Source organism: Labrus bergylta, chromosome 18, assembly GCF_963930695.1.
Source record: "Labrus bergylta chromosome 18, fLabBer1.1, whole genome shotgun sequence".
Taxonomy (NCBI): Eukaryota; Metazoa; Chordata; class Actinopteri; order Labriformes; family Labridae; genus Labrus; species Labrus bergylta.
Window position 1 is genome coordinate 16,271,017 of NC_089212.1, and position 25,543 is coordinate 16,296,559.

Genomic DNA, 25,543 nt, shown 5'->3' on the forward strand with positions numbered 1-25,543 from the left:
TATATCGATGCTAATGTTACAACCTTAGTCATAGCTCTGGAATTCAAATAGTTTAATGTAATTCTAGGATCTGAATTGAAGTGTTTTAAGTTGTAGGATCCTTATGCTTCTGCTATTATTCTCAACAGTAAAGTATAGCTGATGTAGTAAATTCTGTGTAGGACACGGTCATTATCCAAAATCAATGTTTATCAAGATATGTATCGTATCGTGGCCTCTGTATAGCGATAAGTATCATATAGTGGGGTTGTGGGAAATACCCATCCCTGGCCCTTCCTGGATCAGTTTATGGAACGTGAGCACAGCTGAGAACAGCCATCAGCAGCTACACACATCACAGGAGAACTACAAGATCACGCAAGAATAAAGACAAAACATGCTACTTTGTCTTTCTGGTGTTGATTTGTTGTTCTCTGGTGCCTGTTTTGACGTAATGTTGATAAAGTGTTGGAACATACGAGTATGAGTCTGTGTATTGAGTTTCAATTTGAAATTGGCCGGACACTGTGCGTTTCCTTGTCTGACCTCCAGTCGGGGTTATTCTTTTCTGTCCAGTTTGACGCGTGACTGCAGCGTACTCCATTGAAAATATTTGAAACGGAGTAGAGCGAAGTGGCGCTGCTGGCAAGCTCCGGAAGAGGACTGCGGTACTTGCTGTGGAAACACAATCATTGACTAGAGTGGCAGCGAAGGGCGGCGCTTACAGACTTTTTGGGAGTCTCTTATTGCAGCGTTGTTTCCAATCAAGAGAGAATGAAATCAGCAGCATGTGTGTTCTGAAAAGGCAACCACTGCACTCATCTTATTTTCAATAAGCCGAGACAAAAACCATTGAATCATTAGGAAACATACTGGCATGGTCATTTTTTTTTATCTTGATGATCATGTCAGAAATGTTGGAAGCAAAGACTGTAATTGAAATAAAATAGGATTTAAAGCACTGCTTTATCTGGACTCTGCTCAATATGGTGAGTGACATGGAACTGTTTTAGTATTGGTTCATAAATCAGCAGTATTGAAAATGCAAATACATGAAAAATAGTACTTCTATAACCGGTTAGTCCAGCAGGGAGAATTTCTATCAACTGAAAAAGTCCTAGCCAGGACATATCTTAACCTCAAAAAACTTCACGTGATGGAAAAAATAAACTAGATCAACCAGTATTTCAATATCTGGCATTCTTAACCTCTGAATATTGCAAAAGCCCGTCTCATAAGGATTTCCATATTAAAACTTCTAGATCTGACCATGATAAAGAGGATTTGAGTAATACCTGACCGTCCACATAACTCCACATTCGCTGGCATTAAACGTACCGTGCTAACACACGCGCGCACACACACACACACACACACACACACACACACACACACACTGACACACGCACCACCACTGAGGAGTAGAGCTAGAAGATCCTTATTGCCATATATGTTCAAAATAAGATGTCTTGGCAAGAGAAGTGAGGTCAGCAATAAACATCTGAGCCTAACCCCTGATCCTCTTCCTGGTTCAATCTCACTGTTCCTCTGAAGGATGCCTTAACCTGGTAAAAAAAAATAAAAAAGACGTACAGCTGAGGCAGGGGGGGGATCAAAAAGAATGATTCAATTAATGAATACTTGGCAATGAGCGTACATTAAACTTCTGCCTGGAATTGTGTGCTATGGGAATTATCTTCTAACTTTCTGGTTGTTGAGCCAACTTTCTACCCCAGTGAGACCCCTCTCTTAAACCCTGTAGTTTACAAAAGGCATTTTGAGTCTCTGTTGACCAAAAATGCTTTTCTGAAGTCATTCTGGGGATTTTTTTTTATTATCTTTTATAACTAATAACCAGACATTCCGATCCTCACATTTCATGTGAAACCCACATTTTCTGAAAAAGTGAATGCCAACCGGTGCCCTGACAGTTTACCTAGGTCAGCATTTTGAGAAACCCTAAAGCGTTTGCCCTTCCATCTCACTTTACTGACCGTTCCCTCGCTCCAGCAGTTCATTTATCCGAAGCAGCAGAGGCCAAAGCCTGCAGCCCGCTGTGTTTTGACCAAGTAGAGGCAAACCACTGGTCTGTGGAGCAGGAAGCTGGCGGTATGGCCTGATATGGCTCTCAGTGACAGGCAGCCAGACTGCGGGCAATGCTGCAGCCCTGGCTGACTTGTAACTTTCTGACCAACTGGATAGGCTTAAAGTTGTAACAGCTTCTACATATAAAACTAACCCTTATATTCTTCTTATTCTGTTTTTTCAGTCCTGAAACTTCATGCCTGTGTCTGGCTCAAAGAGAAACCAAACTTCACCACTGCTTCCTTTTTAGTTTGGCAGTGCACCCTGGCAGTGAAGTAAACCCTGTAAGGAAGGGAGAGGGAAACGGAGGGAGGGTGGACCTGAATCAGCGTGTGAGGACACTTTGTTTTCTGCAACAATCAGAAATAACAGTGGCTCTTACATCAATCTGCAGCCGAAAATGTTTGCAATTTAATTGATAACTTTTTTTTCTAAACCATTTAAGTTATCTTTTAAGCAACAATAGAAACCTCTGCGCTTTCACCTGATCAAACATGCATTTCTTTGTGAACTGATGTTAAGACACCACCTTAGGCTTTAGCATATTGCAAGTTTTCCAAGTATTCTCTGTTTTGAAAGACATTTAAGTGGAAAAATGCTTGCATCCTATTTTTATGGAAATAAATAACTATGAATTTGAATAGGGATGCAGAAAGCAAAATAAATAGTAGCCGATGAACTATCATCTGATACAGGCAAATCCCAGTTACATGGGTATCATACAAAACATTGTATACATAAACGACAACTTTTATGAAATAGGTATTGTCTTCATTCACTGTAAAGATTTCCATTGTGAAATTAAAGTTAACATTTGATTATTCATTGGAGTGAAGTGAACCAAAATAGCCAATTATGTCGGCTGCTTGCACTCAGGGAACAGAAACTCTAGAGCTCAAATTTTACCATGAAAGCTTTGGCAGTGCCCTAGTTGTTGTCTTTCAACTGTAACATGCTAGTCAGCTTAGCCAAGTTGAATAAACTCAATCGGCAGCGATAAGTGATCAACTGTGCATCGTTCAGCTGATGTTGGGTATGTCTGATGAATTCCTCAGTCATTTAGAAGTTTATCAGAAGTTTTTTTGAAACCCTTAATCAGTCATTCTATGATATTTCCATACACGTGACATCAGATGTGTTCTTCTCAACACCAGAAAAAACTGCTACACACATACCTGCAAACTGTAACGTTTGATTACCAAGGTTACAGCAGTCTGCAGTAACACATCATGTATCATAGCTGAAATGTACAACACATCTCATGTTACATAGCATGTGCAGCTAATGGCAAACAAAACATTTACTTTTCAAAATGCAGCTCAACATCCCTTCCCATCTTTTTTTTTTTTTTTTAAAACACACTTGTAACATTTTCAGAAACAGAAGGTTGTCATTTTCCTCCACTGAGTGTGGAGAGGCGGGCGACTCACTGAGGGCTGTGGGCCTGAGAATAATGGCAGGGGATGATGGGAGTCAGTGACATCTCAAAGTCTGAGCAGCGGATGTGTTTAACCAAGCCTATTAAGACCTGCACTAATCCTGCCTTACACGTCCTTATCCAGGCGTCAACTGACAGCCTTAACTCACACAGGATGTGCCACTAACACCATGACTGAATACAGTGCTAATATTCTGCCTTTATAAAAGGACATTTAAATAAGGGTTTTTAATGCCTGCTGTTAAAATCAGGGAAACGCAAAAGCAACAGAAGCATAAAACGACACAGTGTTCATTATCACCTTAACTTACAAATCATGGAAAAACCCATCCCCTTCATTGATCAAGTGACAATAGCTAGCCTTATTGATTGCAGCTCTCAAATGAACCATTTCCAAACAAATGCAAAAAATGCAACCCCGCTCACCTTCCCCTGCAGGTGGAAAGGATTGCAATAGAGATTAAAATGTATGACACAGAATAGAACACGTCCCATCAACGGTATGGCGGTGGTGTGGCCTATTTCTCTGAGCTGAGGTATTCAGCAGGGAAATGAAAGTAGACACACATGTCAGAAATCCAGGGCTGCTAGGTGGGCGAGAAATAGGATCAACTTTTGAAACCGAGGATGCAGCCTAGATAATTTTAATTGTCCTAAAAAAAAAATTAAAAAAAAAAAAATGGACGCCTGATTTATTTTCCAAGGAGCTTTCACATGTCTCTTGTTTTTCAGTCGTCCCTACACATCCAGTTGAATGTTCACCTGTTAGAAGAGGCATGACCGCAAAATGCATGTTCCATGAAAGCAACACAAGTGCATTACTGGTGGCCTATTGTTCCTTTTACTGTGCACAGAACTATGAATCAATGCAGCACAGTGCAACTTATTCAACAGCAGCTCCCACCTGCCCACACACCAGCTATAAAAATAGCTAACCTACTCAGCTAGACTACAGGATGAGGGGGCAAATCCTTCAGTATGCTTCTCCTATAGAGGGGTAGATTTTGTGCAGGCTAATAAATAAGACACATTGATATCTGAACAAAAAAAAAAAAGGCTACATAGAAGAATCTGAAGCCTCATGCAGCTGCAAATATGTTATGCAACATGGAGAAAGCCAAAGTGCAAAGCAATCCAAACCTGCTGCTGCACCTTGTATTATCAAGTGACCATATTTTACCCCCTTAACAAGCTACCCAGAATGATTAGCTTTTGGGGGCTAGTCACTAATGTCACACTGGCCCGGACTGACAAGCTTGTTGGGAGCCTGTAAATGGTGACAAGTAACTTCGATTAGCTATTGTCTGCACACCGAAATAAAACAATTAAATAAAAAAAAGACAAGTACATTTGGTTTTGTTTGAAGAAGGTAACCGATTTCAAAACCAAAACGAGCTGCCAAGACAAGAAGCCACGCATTTCGGATATCAGGACATTACGTTACTCACACTGAAACTAGGCGTCCTGCTAGCAACATAAACTAGCAGCACAATTGCTAGCGTTGCCAAAAAGAAGAAGGCCCGTTTTCCACAAACCACACAGACACACACACACACACACAGGACCCATGACAGGAATTATACAAACATATTCGCCAAATACGCATGTGCCACATACCGAGGAGTAGTAGTTTCAGCTCTCTTCGGGAGTCCCTCTTGTCTCGGCGGAGTTGTTTGTCAATTTCTGCATTGATTCGTTTCGACTCCTTCGCCTCTTCGCTCAGGCAGCAAGCCATCATGGACTCCAGAGTCATCCCCTCTGCCTTTTTATCAGCCCCCGGTTTTCAGACGAGGACACGGTCGTGCAACGCTTTGCCCCACTAGTTCAGCTCAAAAGTCTTTTTTTTTTCCCCCCCTCCGGCTTCGGTTTCAGGCGGAGGAGGAGGTGGTCTGCCTTTTAGATTGACGGAATTGATGGACAAGACGAGGGGTGATGATGGGGGGGGGGGAAGGGAGAGGAGGGGGAGACTAGCTTTGGGGCCTCGCTGTCAAGTTGTCCCCCCAAGCCGAGAATAACTGCGACTTCACCCGGGTTAGTTCTCGGCTAAATCACGGGAGACTCAAACAAGGGAAGGCAAGCCTAGGAGACTGGTGGGGCCTTCTTCTCCGGGGGGGTTGCGCTGCCTTTAAACACAGTTAAATTCACTGCAACAGATTAGCCACTTAACACTTTGTTGAGACAGTTAAACCATCTGTTACTTAAGCGTCCCCCAAAATGTTATCTTACGGTCTCACTTTTGGTCCAATTCAATCTTCACACAATCCACCAAAAAAAAAAAAAAAAGGGGTTCAAAACTGCAGTGTCGCGACATCCAACAAAAAAAAGAAAAACACCCCCCAGGACCAGTTGATCTTGTGCAGTCTCTTCCGACGTCAGCTTGGTGAAAAGTAGTAAGTAGTAATAAAGCTTACAGTAGGAGGGATACGCGTTTAATGCACTATCCGCAGCGATGCGTCCGTAAGTAACTACATTAGCCGACGTTAGCACACTTTACACGTAACGGCGTCCCCCCCCCCTTTGCTGCTAAACCCGCTAGCTCGCTTAAACAACGCCTCGGCTAAATGCTGTGTGAACCCGCAGTGATTGAAGCGGCGAACTGGTTGGAAGGAATTTGTCCGCCTAGCTCACGAAAGCAGGGTAGCTACCCATTTCACCCTGACACATTTTGACGGTGAAAAAAAAAAAAAAAAATCTATGCTTTAAGGTTATCCCGGAAAAAGAAGAAGAAGGGGGAGGCGAGAAGAAGATAGATGCGTGCCGGACCGGGCAAATGTAAACCCTGCAAACTGTTTTCTTTTTTTTTTTCTTCTTTTTTTCGGGTAAGCTCGTCGCCCTGAAACAAGGTCGACACACACCAGTCTTGATGCCGGAGCAAAGAGGAGGAGATACTGTGGTGTTGAGTGACAGAATGAGAATTACATGAAACAGGTTTGTTGCAGACCAATTGAATGAACAAGGCGGGTCCTTTGGGGTGGGATCTGACTCCCGAGCGCACAGGTCGATGAGAATACGCAAAAATTAAAGATGTAAAGGGGTGTTTTTAATAGCCTACAATTTTTTTTTTTTTTTTTTAGGCAGTGCATTGCTAAATTATGCCCACCGCCTCCTGTAGGCTATGCCCCGCACTACTAAAACACATTACTCCTAAATGCAGTGCAGAATAGTGCTGGTTTATCAACACAGGAGATATTATAACTAAGTAGAAACCCAGCAGTTCATCAACCTGCAGTGCAATTCAAGCAGCAGACAAAGACTGTGGCGGTCGTTAGATTTGATAGGAGGGACATCTTGTGGTCTAACTGTGTAGTTGCATGTAACATGCTGACTATTTCTAAAATAAGGCAATCTATATTCTACATAGGCTACATTTAGAGCCAAGGAGTGACACACATTAGATTTCAGAAAAAAACAGACAAAACATAATTTGCATAAATTAGGCTTGATTACACACTGGTCAAAGGATGACAATATTGGCAGTTAGATAATATAATACATAACTGTTTACGAAAGACTTACTCAAAGAAAATTGGATGTTTATATATCGGGATGTACAAATGTGTAAAACAAAGTAATCATAAATATCATGATCCGTTGTCCAAAGCTTTTACAGTAAAAAAAAAAAAAAGAGTTTGGTAGATGAAACATTGGTTGAAAAAATAAGAAACTTGTCTGTCACGATCTCCTCCAAAAAGATAATTGGTACATAAATCTGAGTGTTTTTCCTTTGAATGCATAATTTAGGCCATCTCAGACAGGGCTGAGGTCAAACCTCTCAGATTAAACTTCTTTCAGTCAGTCTTACTTCCTTCGTCAACCATGCTTCAGGATAAATGCAAACCTAAGCTTCAATATTCGTGTTAACATTCAGCATTATTTACATGATAGCAACGACTGCATTCTGAAATGACCTGCTATAAAATGTCTAAAATATGTACTGGTAGTACAAGATTACTGAAATGGTTCCGAATATTCACATGTCAGTCTAAAAGTGAAGGGAGTTTTTTAGGTATTCAGCTGTTCAAAGTAGTCGCAGAATAGCTGTCGCACCTCCTCAGCAGGACCGTCGTCCATACTGGTCGAGAGGAGATGCTTGTGGCTGGGCTGAGGGCTCTCAGCAGACACCACCTCCTCCTGCCACTCTGCCTTGAAGGGGTCTCCGTGGGACTCACACATGTTGTGCAGGATGCAGCAGGCTAGGATCATTGTGGGCACCACATCCAGGCCACAGTCGTTCCTCTTGCTCAGACACTGCCAGCGTGCCCTCAGCCTCAGCAGTGCCTCCTCAGGCACACGCATTGCTGTGGTGAGCTGCCTGTTGAAGAGTCGCTGTTGCTGAGTCAGTGCTGTTTGATTAGCCCGCCGACCCCTTTCCTCAGGGTAAGCCTTCATTAGCCAGTCCTGGAGAGGATAACAGGGCTCCCCCAGCAGCACATACCTGGACGCAACAGATGGTTTTCAGTTAGTTAAAACAGGCACTAGTTGATATGGCCTCTAAAAAAAGGGTCCGAATTTGACCACGACAGATTTCTATGTAGTACAAGTCCACTGTACACAGGTTTGAGAGACTCCCATCAGCATTAACTGGTCAGAGTTTTGACTCCTTTATGAATAATGATTTGGTGTCAAACTCTTTGATAAGATTTGAGATGCCTCATGGTATATCCAGGAAGCTGGAGAAACAGTCGGACAACACAAAGTGTACCCCCCTACAACTTTCAATATAAAAACACAAACAACAGCAATATTCCATGGCAGGAGTTTGTCAAAGCCTAATGCCAGATGCCGTTTTATGATTGAATAATTAACAAATGATACGGGGAGAGACTAACACTTTACTCCCTTCAAGGCAGAACAATTGCTTAAAGTATCATTCAATGCCTGAAAAATGTGACAAACTATCATTCTGTTGTATCTTACTTTACCTGAGTGGTTTTCCCATGAAGATGGGCGGTGTGGCAGGTGACAGGCCGCCCTCTGCAGCTGTGGCCCACAACGAGGAGTTTTGTAAGATGTCAGTTGGGTCTGTCCCACCTGGGAAACTTGCACATACATCCCAGAACTGCCCCCGCCCGTTAACAGCCACCTGAAACATTAAAGACAAACAAAAACGACACGTCACCCAAATGTTACTGAAGACCACTTTGAGGCATTATTTGATTATTTGATGATAAAAGGGTGCCCGCACTACCTGTGACATCACGGAGAGCCAGCCGGCCGGATTGGCATAGTCAGAGGCGTTGTTTGATGGGGTGATGATAGCTGTATGAAGTGTTGATACGGCAGCAACACAATGAGGAAAGCCCCAATTGGAAAGGAAGAGCTCGGCTGAGTCCTCCAGCTCCTGCTCACAGGGAGGCCGCAAATAGAGGGAGCTGAGGAGCGCCACAATGGCGTGACACATGTCTCGGACACACCTGCACACAGTGGACTTCCCCACACCAAACAGAGTGCTGATGGTACGGTATTCGACGTTGGACGCCAGACGCCACAGAGCCACAGCTACTCGTTTCTCCACCGGCAGCGCCAGGCGGAAACTGGTGTCCTGGCGAGCTAGTCGAGGCTTAAGCTTCTCACACAGGTAAAAGAATGTCTGCCGACTCATCCTAAACTTATCCAGCCAATCAGACGGCTCAAATTCAGTCATCACTGTACGCTCCCACCAGTCAGTGCTTGCAGTAGTGGTCCAGGGACGTGTGCGGATGTGGACATTGGAGCGGATGCCTCCAGCTAACATCATCTGGAGTGAAGAGGATTGACGGCAAAATGAGGAGTTATTTTAAATGAATGAACCCATTTTTCATTCAACCATCGGTCTCTTACAAATGTTGGTTTTGGGGCTATCACTTTTCTCTCTGAATGCCGGATCTTTTTTGGTGATCAGATTTTTACTTAATTGACGTTTACATACACAAATGAAAAGATAAGAGATAATCACAGGTTCAACTAACATGTCAAAAAGTAGAGTGAGAGCAGGATATTACAGAAAACATAGCTTATTGACATTTTTTTTTTACTGCCAGATCTATAAAAATGTAAGCCACTTTCTCTTTAATGTGCCGCATAAATGAATCTTAGGCTACTACTAAATGGGAAAAAGTATTGTTTTGTTTCTTTGACTGCAGTTAGAAATATACCAAACTACCTAATACATTTGTTCAGACAAATGTTTCACAAACATTACAAACACTAATATAACACAATTTTCTTTTTATACAATTAGGCTACAGTAGGCCTATAGTATTTGGTGGATGTTATATTGTTTAGCCGAGAGAAGACCTATGAACTCTTAACAATGGTGGTAACGCCGTGTTCATGTACGCCTAAATAATTAATAAATGTGTCGAGATAAACAGCATGGGCGGTTCTAGGCAGGGGCCAACAGGGGCCAGTGCCCCTGTAACACTGATCTTGCTCCCCCCTGTGGCCACCCCTCCAAAAGGAAGAGCCCCCCCCTAATAACACATACACAGTATTTGACTCACAATCTAGTATTAAATTCTGTAACTGAAACAAATATAAATCATGGTATTTTATCTTGTGGTATTTAATGATGAGTGCTATTATTTGGCATAATACATATTTTTTTAAAGCAATCGTCTTTGTCTATTTTTCACCTGGGTTTAATGTTCCCCTCTGACAAAATAACTGGCCCCAGTTTGGCCCCCTCAGTAAAAATGGTCTAGAACCGCCACTGACAAACAGAAAACATTAACATCCATGCAAACTAACTAATAAGGCCTAAAGCATTGGCTATGTCAAAAGCCTAACATATAGCCTACAACTCATTTTATAAAGACCTATACAATGACAGAGATGAGAGAGGTAGGGACCGACCATCATCATCCTCCTCTGTCTCTGGAAGAAGTACTGACGATGTCTAATGCGCCTCTGGATCTCATTGCGCCTCTGAATGTTTAAATCGTTTATGTCTCTTCTGCGCTTCAGCAGCAGGTAAGGTATGAGGAACATCAAGGACCGCAGCTGTCCCTCCTCCTCCATATTTAACCGCACAGAAATGCGCAACAAATTACATTATTTCCACGAAAAGTATAGCCTAATGTCTACAAAACAACGCCTGTCACTGTAAGTTATAGTACTTCCGCCTCTTTTCTCTGTTTGTGTCTGATAGTCTGAGCACCAGAGTGGTGTTGCCATCTAGTGGCTTAACTTAAGTAATGGTTGGAAGACAGTTGCACACAATTCCAGGGAGCATTAAGCTAAATGTCCTACTTATATTTACTAACAGGGGTGGAAAGACTACAAGAATATTGTACTCAAGTAAAAGTACAGTTACTGAGATTAAATTTCCTAAAGTAGAAGTATAATATGTGGTCTAAAAATAGACTGAAGAAAAAAGTACTCAAAGTAGTTAGTGGTCTAGGCTACTGAGTAACCTGCTCATACCTGAGGGAGTAGGGGTCGGGGGTGCAGTGCAAAAATGACAAAAGAACCACGTTGTCTCATGAAAGGTAAACCTTTAAAATAAAGGTTCAGTGCAGCAGCAATATTTGGATATAAAGTGGAATTACTCTGCTCCTTAGCATTTATTTATAAATATGTATCCCATAAGCAAACTATGTAATATATTCCATAATATTTTTCTGCTACAAACCCTTCATTAGGATAGCATAAACTGGCTAATAATTTGTAATTAGTAGTCAACAAAATGCTTGAAAATAAGAAAATAAAGTTACAAAGAATCTCACACTCAGCCTAACAAGATGCTTAGTTTAAGTCACATTACACTCATTTATACACATGAAAAGGAGAACTTATAACAGGTTTTTTTTTTTATTGGATTAGACAAGCAGTGTTACTTTCTTATTGAAGCATTTCATGACAAGGGTAAATCTGTATACGGCGGCCATTTTCTTTTCACATCACACCCCCATGGCGTGGCGCTCAAACACTGTTGTTCTGCTGTCTTTCAGATAGTAAGTCATATAAGCGTTCAGGAAATCTAATAAATCATTGTCATTCCAACACTAACATTGATCTGAACGGTGGTGGAGATGACAATAAAACCCCAAATACCTTGAGGGACATTGAGCCATTTCAGAGTAATACCGGGCTACTTAAGCATTAGCTAACATCACTGTTAGCCAGGAAATGGCCAAACGTTAACATAACCTCTAAAAGTGTTATAATATAGTTAAGGCTAAAGAGTTTTTTTTTTTTTTTGACATTGTAAAAGCATCATTTTCACAACTTATTTGATACAACTGAACAACAGCTACAGTTCGTATTAAATTTCCTGCTAACAATACCGTAATTTAAGACTTTCCAATCATGTAGTACAACACAGTCAAGAGGTTTATGTAAGCATATAACATTCCTAGCTAATGGTAATATTAGCTTGAATTTGGCTTCCTGCAGATAGGTTAGATGACCAGTGGCTGAATGCTAAAATTAACTGTCGTCAGTATGTAGCTAATAGATAAACAAATCACTTCGTGTCTTTTATGGTTGGTTTCAAATCAGAAAATTGTAACAATCCTAAATATCTTTAGATAACAAACGTTTATGCAAAATACAACCAAAAGACACAGCACTACAACATTATAACCAAATTCGAACTTCATAGGGAAAGAGGGGAATGGCCGCCATGTGGACTTGGTTGTTAGAGGTTAGGGTACAAGGCTTATTTAATTCATTATTATTATTATTAATTTATTATTTTTATAGATTTCTGTACATTCATCAGTTATGTAAAACCTAGGATACAACTTTCACACGAGCGATAAAAAGCTCTGCTGCAGCATTCTCAAACTCCTTAGCGTCCATATCACCACCAGGGCCTCGTGTCTGGGCTCCAGCTATGGCCTGTGCTATCTTGTATGGAGAGATCTTGGCACTGGCCTCCAGGTAGCGTATAGCCTTCACGTTTGCCTCCAAACAGGAGCTAGTTTTAGTGTTAGCATTAGGGGGGTTTGCGTCACAGCCTTGGGAAGTCTCCAGGGCTTCTTTTAAGGTCCCCAGCACAGCCAGGCACAGGGCCCGAGAGGCAGGCCCTACATCTGGGCAGCATACTTCAGCATAAAGCCTCTGAGCCTGCCGGATGTAGTCTGAGAAAACTGCACACGTGAGCACACCGTGACGGAAGATGTCATAAAGTACGGCCTCATGGTCCTGGCAGTGGAGGCGACGGAGTAGAGGGGCAGAGGTGGAGGCAGGGACACCACCCTCGCTGCACAGACACTGCAGAGTCTGTGTGTAGAGGCCTCCTCTCACTCCTCCTCCCTCTCCAGTTGGGCTGTCATTGCCGGAGCCATCAGGGCCTTCAGGAGCCTCACCAGATTGTCTCAGGGGCACGGTGAGATTCAAAAGGTCGTAGGCCACGCGGACATTGTTACTAAAGGCAGATCTGGGGAAAAAAAATAAGCACGACATTAACAGAGGGCAAATTTGAAACTATCGCTATAGCATACTATAGACATCGAAGTTAGCAAAATTGTGGCCGCAACTTGGCGCAATTGCATTAAAGATAGTGATCTTTTTACTTATCCAAACAGCTTCTTTTTTTTTATCATTATGTAGATATATCTTTGTCATTCAGTGAGGTCTGAGGAGTGCATTCAAAGAGGACAGGTTTCTGGAGAATAATGTTCAAGAAAAGTAAAGGAAAGTTTTTGAAAATATTTTTTATCTTTATAATCTCTTCATGATCTTACATGAAATGGCCCTTGCCTTTAAGTGAAGATCTGTGTGTAACTTTCAACTATATAGTGGATAGATATTTATCTTTGGATTCAACTGATGACTTTTATCAATAGAAAATGAGTTTGGAAGTAGGTTGGCATGATTTTCTGTCTATGAATCTTGTACATTTCTGTCCACATGCTTTGTAAATTATCCTTTTTTAGGCCGCCTTTAAGATGATTTAAGGGTTAATAGACCCATCAAATTTCAAGGTTAATTTTTTTTAAGAACTGCGAGAAAATGTGCCCAAAACAGACTGCTGGGAAAAAAAAAAAGAGAGAAGTCTTAACTACCAGACATCGGGGTGCCAATGAAATGTCTGCATAGCTCCGTTGTTTACATGTCTCCATTTGAGCAGTGAGACAATAAAAGGTTTGATCACAATCTCTACTGGGCTCTAACAAAAGAAGCATCCCAGACATTATACCCACACACCTCTTGGAGTGATGTGCCAGCCGCAGGTGCCACAGCGCCCGGTTGAGATGCTGCTGCTCCTGCGCGCCTGCGCTCACCAGGCCGTTGCTGAACTGATCCCCCTCTCCGTATCCAGCTGAGCCGGTCTCTGACACAGATGCGATGTTGCAGAAGTGGTCTGCCAGGAACCCTATTGGATCGTCCGATCTGGCCTCCACCATCTTCAGGATGGCCCCGCGGAGCAGCTCTCCCACCCCAGCCTGCATCAGAAACTCCCTGTCGCTGTCCGATTTGGTGGCTTTGCCCTCAGGCATCCCCGGAGGAGTAGCTCCTGACCGGCGCTTCTCCTTGTCCGCCATTGGTAATGACGCACCGTGTCGCAGTAACGGCAGCGGAAGTGATAAGACCGGTCGGATGACAGGAAACGGACCAACTGGTACCGTTTGTTTTGGTAATCAAAATAGCACATAAAATGTCACCAAAAAAAAACAAACAAAAAAAAACAAAACATCATAATCGGCGACAAAGTTCCTTCTGGAAAGACTTGCCAATTGAACCTTATCACTAACACTCTCCTCTGTGGTCTGGTTGCTAGGGTCGTTGCTAAGGCTGTGTTTGCAGGGGCGTGCGAGGGGATTCTGCAGCCCAAAAAGCCCCATTTATTAAAAAAAAAAGAATTTGCATTTGTAATCCGTACCCATGGATTTGCATTATTTATTTAAGCACCAGCCCAAAAATAATATAGAACCCCCCCCCCCCCCCCCCCAAAAAAACAAAAAACGTGTACTTGCATGATACGCAATTGTCTGATCACAAGCTTTTTGTCAAAATCCAGATTTGGCTCTCTTGTTATTCCAGTGGTTTGCATCCATTCAACCTTTTCATGAAAAGGCATTCAAATTTAAACTTACTATAATACGTGCTTAAAAAAGAGAAAGACGTAGCCTATTCCAAAGATTAAAAAAAATAAGATACCACAAATGAGTTAAGTTCTAACAATGTATTCAAATGTTTATTGTACATAAACAGCTGGCTTTACCTTTAAACAAAACACTCCTTACTCCATGCATATCACCTGCCAGTTAGCTAAATCATGTGGAGGGCTAAGAAAGGCAGCGACAGACAAAAACACAAAATAGAGTACTTTGAAAAAAGATGCCCCTCATTCTTCTGTAATTGAAAAGTAGCTGCAACAACAAAAACAAAGTACGATCCCATTTATTTTCACAGCTGCAACATCACTACAATATTTTATGGTTACACATGTGAACCTGTTTCAAAGAACTTCTGTTAAAATTGTATTTACATTTGCTTGACAAATGGGGGGAAAAAAGTCCAATAAAGATATAACTAAGATGAACACAAATCTAAAAAGCTGCATTTACTTTTTAAATATTAAATACATGGTTAATTATAAATAAAAACAGACATAAATGGTAACAAAATTGGCTGCCTTTAACAGTGTTGTGTGGAGTACAGACTCAAACAGATGAACCTCATCAAGGCTTAGTAGCTAAATGTTAATCACCACACTAGTCTCATAAAAGAAGACTTGCTGAATACTTAAAGATGTTAAGTTTACTCTAAACGCAAAGCTATGGAATCAGTGTGGCTTTAGTTTTTCTGTTATGATGGCTTGTGGGCTATTGGTCTTAGCGTTACAGTCCAATTAGATTTCAGTTCCATCTTGGGGTAGAGTGCTGTTTTTGCTGTCATATTACATGTGCTACATCATTCACATGTGCACAGAAGCCGTTTGTTAGAGCAATATGGTTCCCGTTGGTGAGGGCAACTTTTCCCAAAGCAGCCTTGTTGACGATGTGGTTGTCATACAGGGGTAGGAAGTCTCTCTGCAGCTTGTGCTCCAGCAGCATGTGGTTCTGAGGAGGAAGGCCCAGACATGCTCTGAAAAAAAGAGACAAAGGAGAGTGTTGTCAACGTCTGTCTCTGAAACACAAGAATATCACACCAGACTGAGCCATTTAAGCATCATTCTGGCTGCTTTTGAGTAAGATCTCACAGTTCTGTCCATACCTCAAGATGTTTTCTATGCAGGCCCTCTGCCGGAAGTAGGCGTTTACCACTGGGGTCCCTGATGGCACCAGGGGTGCTTTGCAGAGGAAGGAGAGCAGTGCTAAGACACTGTGGAAGGACTGGAAGTCCTCCTCTCCCTGAGGCCGGACAGTGACACGCTGACAAAGCTCTGTGAGCATCACCAGGTCCAGGATGATCGGGCTGGCAAGCAGAGAGTCCTGTTGAAAAGACAGATATATACAAGGTGTGTTTAATAGTATGAAAGATTTCAATCAATACCTACAACTCTTTTTAGTATTGCAGGTCCAAACATATGCAGGAAGTGTATCCAGCATACAGGAGTGTCATTTTTAATTCTTTTTCAGGCTGTAATCAAATCAGACACTTTGGTTTTCAAGGTTTAAACTTCATCTACACTTCAGTCTTGGAACCCATTGAAAATCAACATCTCATAAACTATACATTTTTCATTCAGTTATTCCTGAGAAGCTAACGTTTAGCCTTTAACAACCAAGACTTTATTTTCCGTGCGGTGTTTACGTCTGCAGCACATACGCTGTCATGTCTTGGTCCATTACATCGGCTAAGGGAGCCTCCATTCATCTGTTTTTCGGGAGTCTCAGTTCTAGTAGATGATAGTTACACATGGGCTTCACTCTGGCTTACTTCAACTGTATGAGCCCATAAAAGAAACAGATTTTGTTTTGTTTGCAGTCTGCTGGCTTTTGGCAACCTTATGGACTCTATTTCCTGCGCACACCAAAGCCTGCTGATACGTAATTGGTCAATACAGTTTGGACTACATTTGTACTACAAATGTAAACAACAACACCAACAATGCAGAACACAAAGTACAGAATCTTTATGTATAATCTGTACATCGAGATCATCCACACTTGTGCATGTTTAATAAAAGTATATTTTGAAAATTCTTTGATTGTTGTTGGTTCCTTTTTGACAATTATTCACGCTATACTTAAGTTGGTTAAATTAACCATAAATCCAGTATTTTTCATAAAAAAATTATGTCTGATATGTACAAAACAAAACATTTTCTCCCTCATTACACTGACGTTAAGCATTTGTGTGTGATTGAAAAATCTGTCTATATTATGTTGATCGCTTTGGTCGTTTTTTTTGTACAAAAATAGGGAACTCCTAGGAAACATCTTGTCAGGCAATTTTTTAGTATTATTTTGTCTTCTTTGATTCTGCCACTAGGGGGTGCCAAAGTTTGAAATGTTCAAATTTAATTTATTATCTTGAGTCATATCTAAAAAAAATAACTTAACTTAAATGTATTCTTAAAATATAGACCACGTGTGTAAACATAAACAGGTTATTTTATTTGTAGGAATGGCTGTGGGTGGGCTTAAAATATGAGGTAGTGACCTGCAGATGTCTCTTTACATTAGCTCCGAGACATGTAAGGAAGGATTAACATTAAGCTCTGGCAGTCCCCAGACTCCTCCTCTACCACTACAGCTACAGTCCGATAAAGCAGGAAAGGGTATGTGGGGTGTATGTAGCTAGCAGTTAATAGTGTGGCCTCTCACATTGGAAGGTGTTTTGATTTTATACAAACTGAATCACTATTAAGTCGTGATTTCAAACACTGACCTCACAGGTGTTGTGCAGTGCGATAGTATTAGTCCCTCCCATCATTATTTCAGAGGTGTATTCATCCATGGCACGCTTGCTGTCTCCCACATAGGGGACGTATTTAATCACCACCTGAAACAACAAACACAAGCAGTTGAAGAAGTCTGAGGTTCAAACATTAATACAGAGCTCACTATCTCTCTGTGCGTCTGAGTCACTCACACAGTGGTCAGGTTTTTCTCCGGGCTTGTACAGTATGGGGTTCGACTGCACCATGTCATCCACCACATTGCTTTTGGACACCTCTTTGGAATGGAACTGCTGAGGAGCAGACAGGTTCTTCCCGTCGTTGTTGCCAAGGTGATTGTAGCTGACGATGGCGGTTGGCTGTGAAGGGCAAGAGGAGCTTATTAAAATAAGAACATACACAGTACAAGGAGTTTGAAGGCTTCATGTTGAGCTCATATCATCTAGGGGAGAGGTTCTCAACTGGTTGAGCCTCAGGACCCACTACCAACTCATTCACGACCCAAATTTCTGAAATTAGATTTCAACCAATCAGATTTATTTCATGAAAAAATTTGCAATTTGGACCTCAGACTGTAGAGAACATGTGACAGAACAAAACAAATGTGTTTGAGAAGGGCTTCATAGACTTTATGACACAATTGTCTTTTCCAGGCACACAGTCACGACCCACAGAAAGCTGCTCTGCCACCCAGCTGAGATGATCTAGTAGGACAATTATATGGTTTCTGTGTCTAAGTTAAACAAACCGGGAGTTAAAGGATAGAGGGAGTTCGAGTTTCACAATGTATTCCCTTTTGATTATTTCAAGTGTTCAATGGGACCAAAATAAATTCCTATTTCCAAAAAAAAAGACGTGATAATTAATTTTCCATTCCAATGAAGTAAACAAGGTTTTATGTTACAAGCTAGTGGGCTGATTTTAATCTATTTATGATCCATTCAAATTATCACGCCCCCTTCTCTTGAGATGAATGTCATGTGACTTAACTTAACTTTCTTAGTCTTACCTTGATACCTGCGCTGACCAGAAAGTCTACAAGCACAGACTTGATTTTGGTCTGACCAGACTTGAAGTCATCTCCGCCGATGAACACGCCTCTCTGCTCAGCCAGTTCTACAACTCCAGGTACAAAAGTGTTCTGTGGAGAGCCGTTGATGTAAGCACACCCCTCCAGTATACTGGCAACAGCAAAAAGAGAGGAGGGAGAAACCTCTGCTCCACTCTGATGGAAGCAAGGGGGAAAACACACTGTTACAAAGTGTCTCATCATGTTGTCAAGAGAGAAGAAAAAAAAACACACACAAAGCCTCATTTCCCCTGAGACTGTCTTCACATCATCTCTGTTGCACAGCTCTATTGTCTGCTCCGGTTTTAAAATAAGCTTTGCTGAAGATCACAAGTCTGTGAAATAGTGTATTTAAGCTGACAGCAGTACAAGCACGCTGAAGACATGAGATAAAATAAAAAAAATCACCCATGAGGGGAAAATCATAATTTTCTTCCCCTGATCTGATATAAAAGGATACTATTTCAGACTTATTGTGGAATTTCATCCACAAATCCACAGTGAATTGTAAGGAGAGCTAATCTTTTCATCCTCTAAGCTTTATTAATCATGAAACGTGATGGAGGATTACTGCTGGTCCTCTGAATTAAGAGGACATTCAAGTTTAATGGGCGATTCACAACTACAACAGATTGTTGTTTTTTAAGGACTAAAAATGCCTACATACTGGATACTGCCATTATTAATATTATTTCTAAATAAAGCCGTTTTTAAGGCTCATTCTCTCACCTGGATTGCAGCCAGCAGGTTCTTTGCACTGTCATGGACTCCAGGTCTGACATCACAGAAGCGCTCAGTATTAGCGGTCCACAGAACGATGACTTTGTCAACACCACTCAACTGATGGAAGTCCCTGATGTCAGCCCTGATCTGCTCCACCTGAAAGACAGTTTGCTATTAGAGTTACATCCAAATCACAGAGCCTATACTAATATTACTAACATTATAGCAACTACTTTTTTTAGAAAGAAAAGGAAGTGGTTGCAGGAAGTCAATAATGTGACAATAGCACATCGAATGTGCCAAGTCAATGTAGCAATCTGTGTTTTCTGATCATACATTTTAAGGCATTTTTTTTTTTTGTTGATCTAACATTAAGTTAATAAAGAAACTATATAAAGATACTGCTAACATTGAATCAGCTTCCAGGTGCATAGATTGTTCTTCAGAGCCAGATCAGTGATAGCAGTTGTATTATATCCTTTAAAGCGTTACACAGCTGTTAAAAATTCTTAATAATGTAGGCCTATACATTTTTGTTTTAATTGCATCATTATCTGACATGTCCTTAGTACTGGCAGACACTGAGTTCTGTAAATCAGAAGAAGAAAAAAAAGGAACCCAACAAATACCACAGCATTAAATGAAATACGTTGTTTACAGAGGAGACTTCAGTTTTCCAGATCAGCTCGTCCATCGCCCAAACATTACCTGCTCTGCCATGGTGCCGGTGAGGACATTGTCTGCTCGACTCTTCTGGTTTGCAGCAATGAACTCTGGAGTATAGATGGATGCTCTGGGTTTCATGGAGCTCATGTGTGGTCGCAGCTGCTCCTGTAGAGACCAGTCAAGTACCTGAGCTCTCTCCATGGCACTGCCAAGATCCATTGATGAGATATCCCAACCTAAAAACACAAACGAACCCTGAGTAAATAAAGATGGTGCTGCACTCAGTGTTTCCCCTATATGCATCTTGCAGCGCCTTTGCACCGCTACTATATGACCTCCGCTGCTCGACTCCAGCTTATCTCCTTAGAAACTAACATTATTACTAATTTGTGCTACAAACTCAAATGTGACAATCGTTTATGAAATACATTTTTCATTTTCTTTGGTAAATTTCGGACTCCTCCCATCTTTCACCATTACCCATAAACCAGGTTATGACAATAGGGTGGTGGTTGGTTGATTATCTTGTCCAATAAATGTGAATAATTATTTTAAAGAAAATTATTTTTTTTAAATTGCACGCAACTAAAACATTGTTCTACTTCACCTCTGCTGCTACAACTCCAACCTAGGGGAAACACTGGCTGCACTGCTTAGATATCTGTCGTTCTTTTACATCTAAATGGGCTAAACTATTGACTGTGAGTCAACTGTGGCAGATCTAAAAATAGCTCTTTCCTTTTGAAGTAACAGACTAGACTCTGACCATCCTCGCCTTATGGGGGGGGGGGGGGGGGGGGGTCCTCTGAAGCTGTCTTCAGGTCAGATTTCCCCCCCTGTTAACTAACTTCCTCTTTTGCATGCAGTTCTCTCTTTCTGTGTCATAAGCCAGAGCACAAGGAGACTATCTGTTACTGTCCGTACCATCAAAGACAATATCATCAGGGTGCACCATGGGTAGGAGGTCACGGAAGGGAACGTTGACATCACCCTCGAGTCCTGATCCGAGACACACAGTAGATGCCTGCAGGAATGAGCCGAAGTAGTTCGCTTTCTGAAGAATGATAGACAGAAAGAAGAGGTTAAAAAATTTTTTTTTTTTTAAATCACAAAATTCGATCTGTTTAAGTAGTTCATTTTCAAAAAGTCATGAAGAGTATTAAAACAATATTAAACCCTCTAAACAAGAGTAGGATGGCTAAAATGGAAAACTGCAGGATAGAGGTAATACTGTATGTTCGACCTTATAAGGGAATTTTCCCAAGAACAAATTCAGTTGAGCTTTTAACACTCCACTGAACGTGTCAGCATAACCAGCTTATAATGAGTCTCTTCCACAGCATCATGGGACGTACAGTAGGCTATATTTATAAACTAGGACAAGGAGGTTCACTATTAGCGCCCTCATGGCAGCTTTATTCCATTATATTCCTGCTATAAAGAGTTCATTCACCATCAGGACCTTTGAGCACATTTTAATAGAAGAATCTTAGTGCTATTTGCATGCTTTAGCAGCTTAACTAAACGCCTGTATTTTAAATGGGATTACAAGGGATCATTTTCTGCTTTTGCCTACCTTAAGGCAGCCAGTGGTCTGCATTCATTAGTACAGAATTTAATGTGCAAGTTAATCCACATCAAAGTAACCAAAGTTATATAATCAATGTTACATTTGGTGTCCTCAAAGGGGGGGGGGGGGACGACTCATAAAGTGAATAACCACCAGGCAGCAACCCCCTGTGTTTAAAAATGAAGCCAGAAAAAAACTGCAGTTTGTCAAGTGTCCACCATTGACTGCAAATATTAATGGTTGAAGCCTGAGGGACGTCTCCCATCTGTTATGGCAGGGGGGGAGGGGCCCATGTTCAGGAAACCTAACGACAGGCTGAGAGCTGGAGCAGAGGCGGGTTTTAAGACTCTTGACGAACCATTACATCAAGCCCACCTGTCAATCATATCAGCTACGTGTCTAACTATGGATAGCAACTTCAAGTATCATTCATAAAATCAGAATGGAGCCATTTAATAAAAATTCACCCCCCGTACAGTGTGTGTACATGATGACAATAACTAATCAGACCCATGTCGTTTTTTGTACCAGGCTGTAAACATGTTGATTTCTGCTGTAAAAAGTAGCTTTTTTTTGGCTGTGGTGTGTATGTGACTTCCAGTGTTCCTGGAGCCGGCCTCAAGCGGACACTCAACGAACTGCAGGATTTTGCACTTCCGCATTGGCAGAAATGAATATATTTAGAGCCTGGTTCAAAAAAGGATTTTGTTCTGATTAGTTATTCTCTTCATCAGTACACACTGTAGTGGGGCTGATTTTTTTTTTTTTTTTTTTTTTTACCTCATCCCTTTTTGATTTCATGAAGGATACGAGTTATGCATAGTTGGGCGCATGCTTGACCTGAATGACGAGCAGGTGCAACGTAACGGTTTGTCAAGAGGTTAAAAACCCGCCTCAGCTCCAGCTCTCAGCCTGTTGTTAGGTTGAAACAGCATTTCCAGCATGGCGACCGCCACCGACAGGCTTCCAAAACCACCTGCAGATGGGTGACGTCACTCAGGCTTTGTCCATTAATATTTTCAGTCTATGATTACCACCTTGTACTGATATGATTATATAGGTACAGGTGTATTAGTGTTCCTCCACTCACCTTCAGCCCTGTTTTGGTTCTCCAGGTGAGGTCCAGCTTATTGGCCAGTACTGCTGCAGTGACCGTGGTCCCATTGTTGCCTCCCCAGCCCACCAGCATTACACCCAGCCGGGGCACGCGTCTCTCTGTGCGAAACGTCATCTCAGTAGTGCGTGGGGTCACCTTATATAATATTTTAAAAAAAAAAGAAATAAGAGGCAGGCTGCACAAATGTCATGTAATTGTGTGCTGTTATGTAAAAATCGTACACTTACAGTGACTTTGTTCCCATCTCTTTGTACTGATGACGTCTGGTAGGAATACTGAGACACAATGTGTGTGTCTGTGTACTTCACATCAGGGCTGTTGATATGAATGTTCACAGACATGGCTGAGGATTCTGCAAAGACACAGAAGAGTGAAAAGGCTCAGTTAACAGAAGTAATGTCACTGCATGTGGAAACGATCCCCGTGCATTCCAATAAAAGATGCTCCAGTGGAACATAAAAGGAAAAGAAACGTGGACTTCCGCGTTGCTGTGCCCAATGTGTGCCAACAGAATTTGCGCTCTTAGGAGGCGCAGTCCCGCGGCTCTGATCTGCTTTCATTATGTCTACAAAATATCTCTGTCATTACATTTCGTTATTACACAAGTCGTTGTTTTAAAAAGTGGTTATTCAAGTGGTGGTATTGGGAGGTTTACGCACCTAAAAATACGCAGCATGTGTGAAAGAAGTATTTTTGAGCCCAAAGGCATCGCGTGACGTCGCAATACCACATTTGGCCACTTTTTTTTTTTTTTTTTTTTAAACGCTGTGATGCATGGCGCACTTCCTGGGGTTATTCAACCTACCGGCTTTCTAACATGAAAATGGAAAACATACATTATGAATTCTATTCCTTTGCCTCCGTTGTCGGACAAACTCTAAATATGACTTGGCGATCTTATAATAGTCCTTCCAGATTATGTTTCCTATCTATGGAAAAAAAACGTAGTTACGGTAATGAATGAATGACTGCCTCGTGTGAATCAAACGAAACCCTCTCACCTTTTTCCACTTCACAAGTTAAAATGTCACTTCGCTTGATTGGTGTCCTGGTGTGTTTGCGCGGACAGTTCTTCGTCTCCTTAATGGGAAGTTTAAGAGACCTTTACTTCTTGTCAGAACGGTTTGCTGCGTGTTCCCCTCCTCCTCAGACTGGGTGCGGACTAGTCATCCTCCTACGTGTGACGTTTTCCGCACGAGTGCCAATCAGAGCGCTCGTTCTCCTGTGACGTACCGTACGTAACATACGTAACACGCAAGGATGAAGCTTGACAACAGAGTAGCAACATCCAAGATTGTAAAGACCAAATACTGTATCTCATTTTATTTCAGGCTGCATATTGTGTTTACTCTCTGAACCTTAAAGACTTTGTTTGTTATTAATTAATCCAAAGCGACTCCAATGATTAATATATATTCTATGTCTACTAACCCAGTAGCAATTAAATTATTTATTTTATTTTTATGTAACCTTTATTTGACCAGGAAAAGTCTCATTGAGATTAAAAATGTGTCCTGGCCAAGACAGGCAGCAGCACAATTACAGGGTTTCAGACATAAAACACTTAACAACAATGAACATAAATACAGGAATCACAAAAAGAACCATTCATCAGAATCTGTCATAAGTCATCAGCAACAAAGCGATCAAAAAAAGGTTAGTTAAACAATTTAATAAAGGTATGGGATTACGCATTAATATTTGATCAATGTGTAGCCTATAATTTCCCCGTGTGTGTTCAGCCAGCTATTAAAGTTTTTTGTTTTTTTTCCATGTGAAATAAAGTGAGACATAAAAAAAGTAGATGACGTCAAATAATGTGACGAGGGAGACGTGAGACCAAAGGGAGAAAAATAAGAGGTAGGTTAAATGATTCTAAAGATAAGAAATGGTTTCACAACGGAGCTGATAATGAGCTTTAAGTATGAACACCGTAGGAAACCTTTTCAGTCACCCACCTTTCATCATAGACAAACAGATAAAGCAATCAATCAGGGCCAAGAGTCTTCTTGTTTTAAATAATCAGTCAGCTGACCTCATTCAAAAAGATATTGCGTTATACCTGATAAAGACCAACTTAATGCACAAAAGGGTAAAAACTGGGTGAGTAACATAACATTTCTTATAGAGAAAGCTTCAGTGTTGTGGACTTTAGAATTTGACATATCCAATTTACTGGGTTTTTTTGTTGTAGGTTTTAAGATTGGTTGGAAATTTCCATTGGCCTTACAGATGGATGTTAACCAGCTCAAATAATAAATAAAAGGTATAGCCTATGCATGCAAATTCACCTATTCACAGTGTTTGTGGGATGTCAAAACTATACATTGTAACATTCTGGAGGTTTAAAAATATATATTTAGTGACCACCTCATTTTGTGATTCAGCAGATGCCAGTGTTTTCCCTGAATTATTACAAAAATATTTATTGGTGATGAAGATGATTTGCCACAGTAACACACAGTCACAGGATTTTTGTGACGTGTGTTACTGTCATTCTGATGTGTGGTCTGATAGTAGCATATTGTTTTACTTATTGTTCTGATGTTTTTCCGGCTCTGAAAAGTATTCCGACTTTGTTATTATACCTTCATCATTCTGATGTGTAGTCTGACTGTGTCTGTGCCACTAGAACAACAACCATCGCGACGAAGTCAGATCACAGAACCACAGGTAAAAAAGAGTCAGATGACAGATCAACAATGTAAGACGACACATCACAACAACAGGTTCAGACATCACAACGAGTGACACTAACCAGAGAAGGATAGACCTTACTCTAATCCATCATGCGCACAGAACTTGGCAACATTTAGCAAAGTTACAATGGCAAGGAAAAACTGCCTTTCAACTGGCAGAAACCCCAAGCAGAGACTGTTCTGGGGTTGAGAGGGGATTGAGGGAGATGCAGACAGAGAGAGATCGAGACGAACAAACAGAGCAACAACAATAACAACAATTTATTAAAAAAAAGATATAAAGCTACAGTGCAATGCCAGAAGAACATTGTATAATAGACTGCTCATTATAATATTAACATTAGCAACTGTTAGGATAATGAAATTGAGAAGACTGATATTAGTAAACATAGCAGTTGAAGTCGAATAGCTTTAATATTT

The 25,543-nt window shown here is 41.2% G+C and overlaps 4 protein-coding genes across 4 annotated transcripts in view; all 4 read right to left on the reverse strand.

Annotated features, from left to right (window-relative positions):
- Nucleotides 1-6,291, reverse strand: part of gna11b (guanine nucleotide binding protein (G protein), alpha 11b (Gq class)) — a 28,223-nt gene extending 21,932 nt beyond the window's left edge. Inside the window, exon 1 of the mRNA XM_020650195.3 lies at nt 5,120-6,291. Within this exon, the coding sequence (XP_020505851.1) occupies nt 5,120-5,255 (136 nt within the window). The 5' untranslated portion in view covers nt 5,256-6,291. The remainder of the gene's footprint in view (nt 1-5,119) is intronic.
- Nucleotides 6,292-6,537: 246 nt separating this feature from the next.
- LOC109996190 (uncharacterized) lies at nt 6,538-10,629 on the reverse strand. The gene is made up of 4 exons (XM_020650214.3): nt 10,337-10,629; nt 8,691-9,239; nt 8,425-8,585; nt 6,538-7,937 (listed from the first exon to the last, which is right to left on the reverse strand). Exons 1-4 carry the CDS (start codon nt 10,499-10,501, stop codon nt 7,505-7,507), a joined length of 1,308 nt encoding a protein of 435 aa, XP_020505870.2. The 5' UTR covers nt 10,502-10,629; the 3' UTR covers nt 6,538-7,504.
- Nucleotides 10,630-11,204: 575 nt separating this feature from the next.
- On the reverse strand, nt 11,205-14,212 carry tpgs1 (tubulin polyglutamylase complex subunit 1). Its single transcript, XM_020650194.3, has 2 exons — nt 13,637-14,212; nt 11,205-12,866 (listed from the first exon to the last, which is right to left on the reverse strand). Exons 1-2 carry the CDS (start codon nt 13,972-13,974, stop codon nt 12,218-12,220), a joined length of 987 nt encoding a protein of 328 aa, XP_020505850.1. The 5' UTR covers nt 13,975-14,212; the 3' UTR covers nt 11,205-12,217.
- Nucleotides 14,213-14,600: 388 nt separating this feature from the next.
- Nucleotides 14,601-23,586, reverse strand: LOC109996197 (inositol-3-phosphate synthase 1-A). Its single transcript, XM_020650222.3, has 11 exons — nt 23,426-23,586; nt 22,652-22,776; nt 22,398-22,559; nt 20,662-20,791; nt 19,780-19,973; nt 19,078-19,227; nt 18,289-18,504; nt 17,474-17,638; nt 17,270-17,383; nt 15,650-15,867; nt 14,601-15,520 (listed from the first exon to the last, which is right to left on the reverse strand). The coding sequence occupies exons 2-11, from the start codon at nt 22,763-22,765 to the stop codon at nt 15,328-15,330; spliced, it is 1,656 nt and encodes a 551-aa protein (XP_020505878.1). The 5' UTR covers nt 22,766-22,776; nt 23,426-23,586; the 3' UTR covers nt 14,601-15,327.
- Between the last annotated feature and the right edge of the window lie 1,957 nt (nt 23,587-25,543).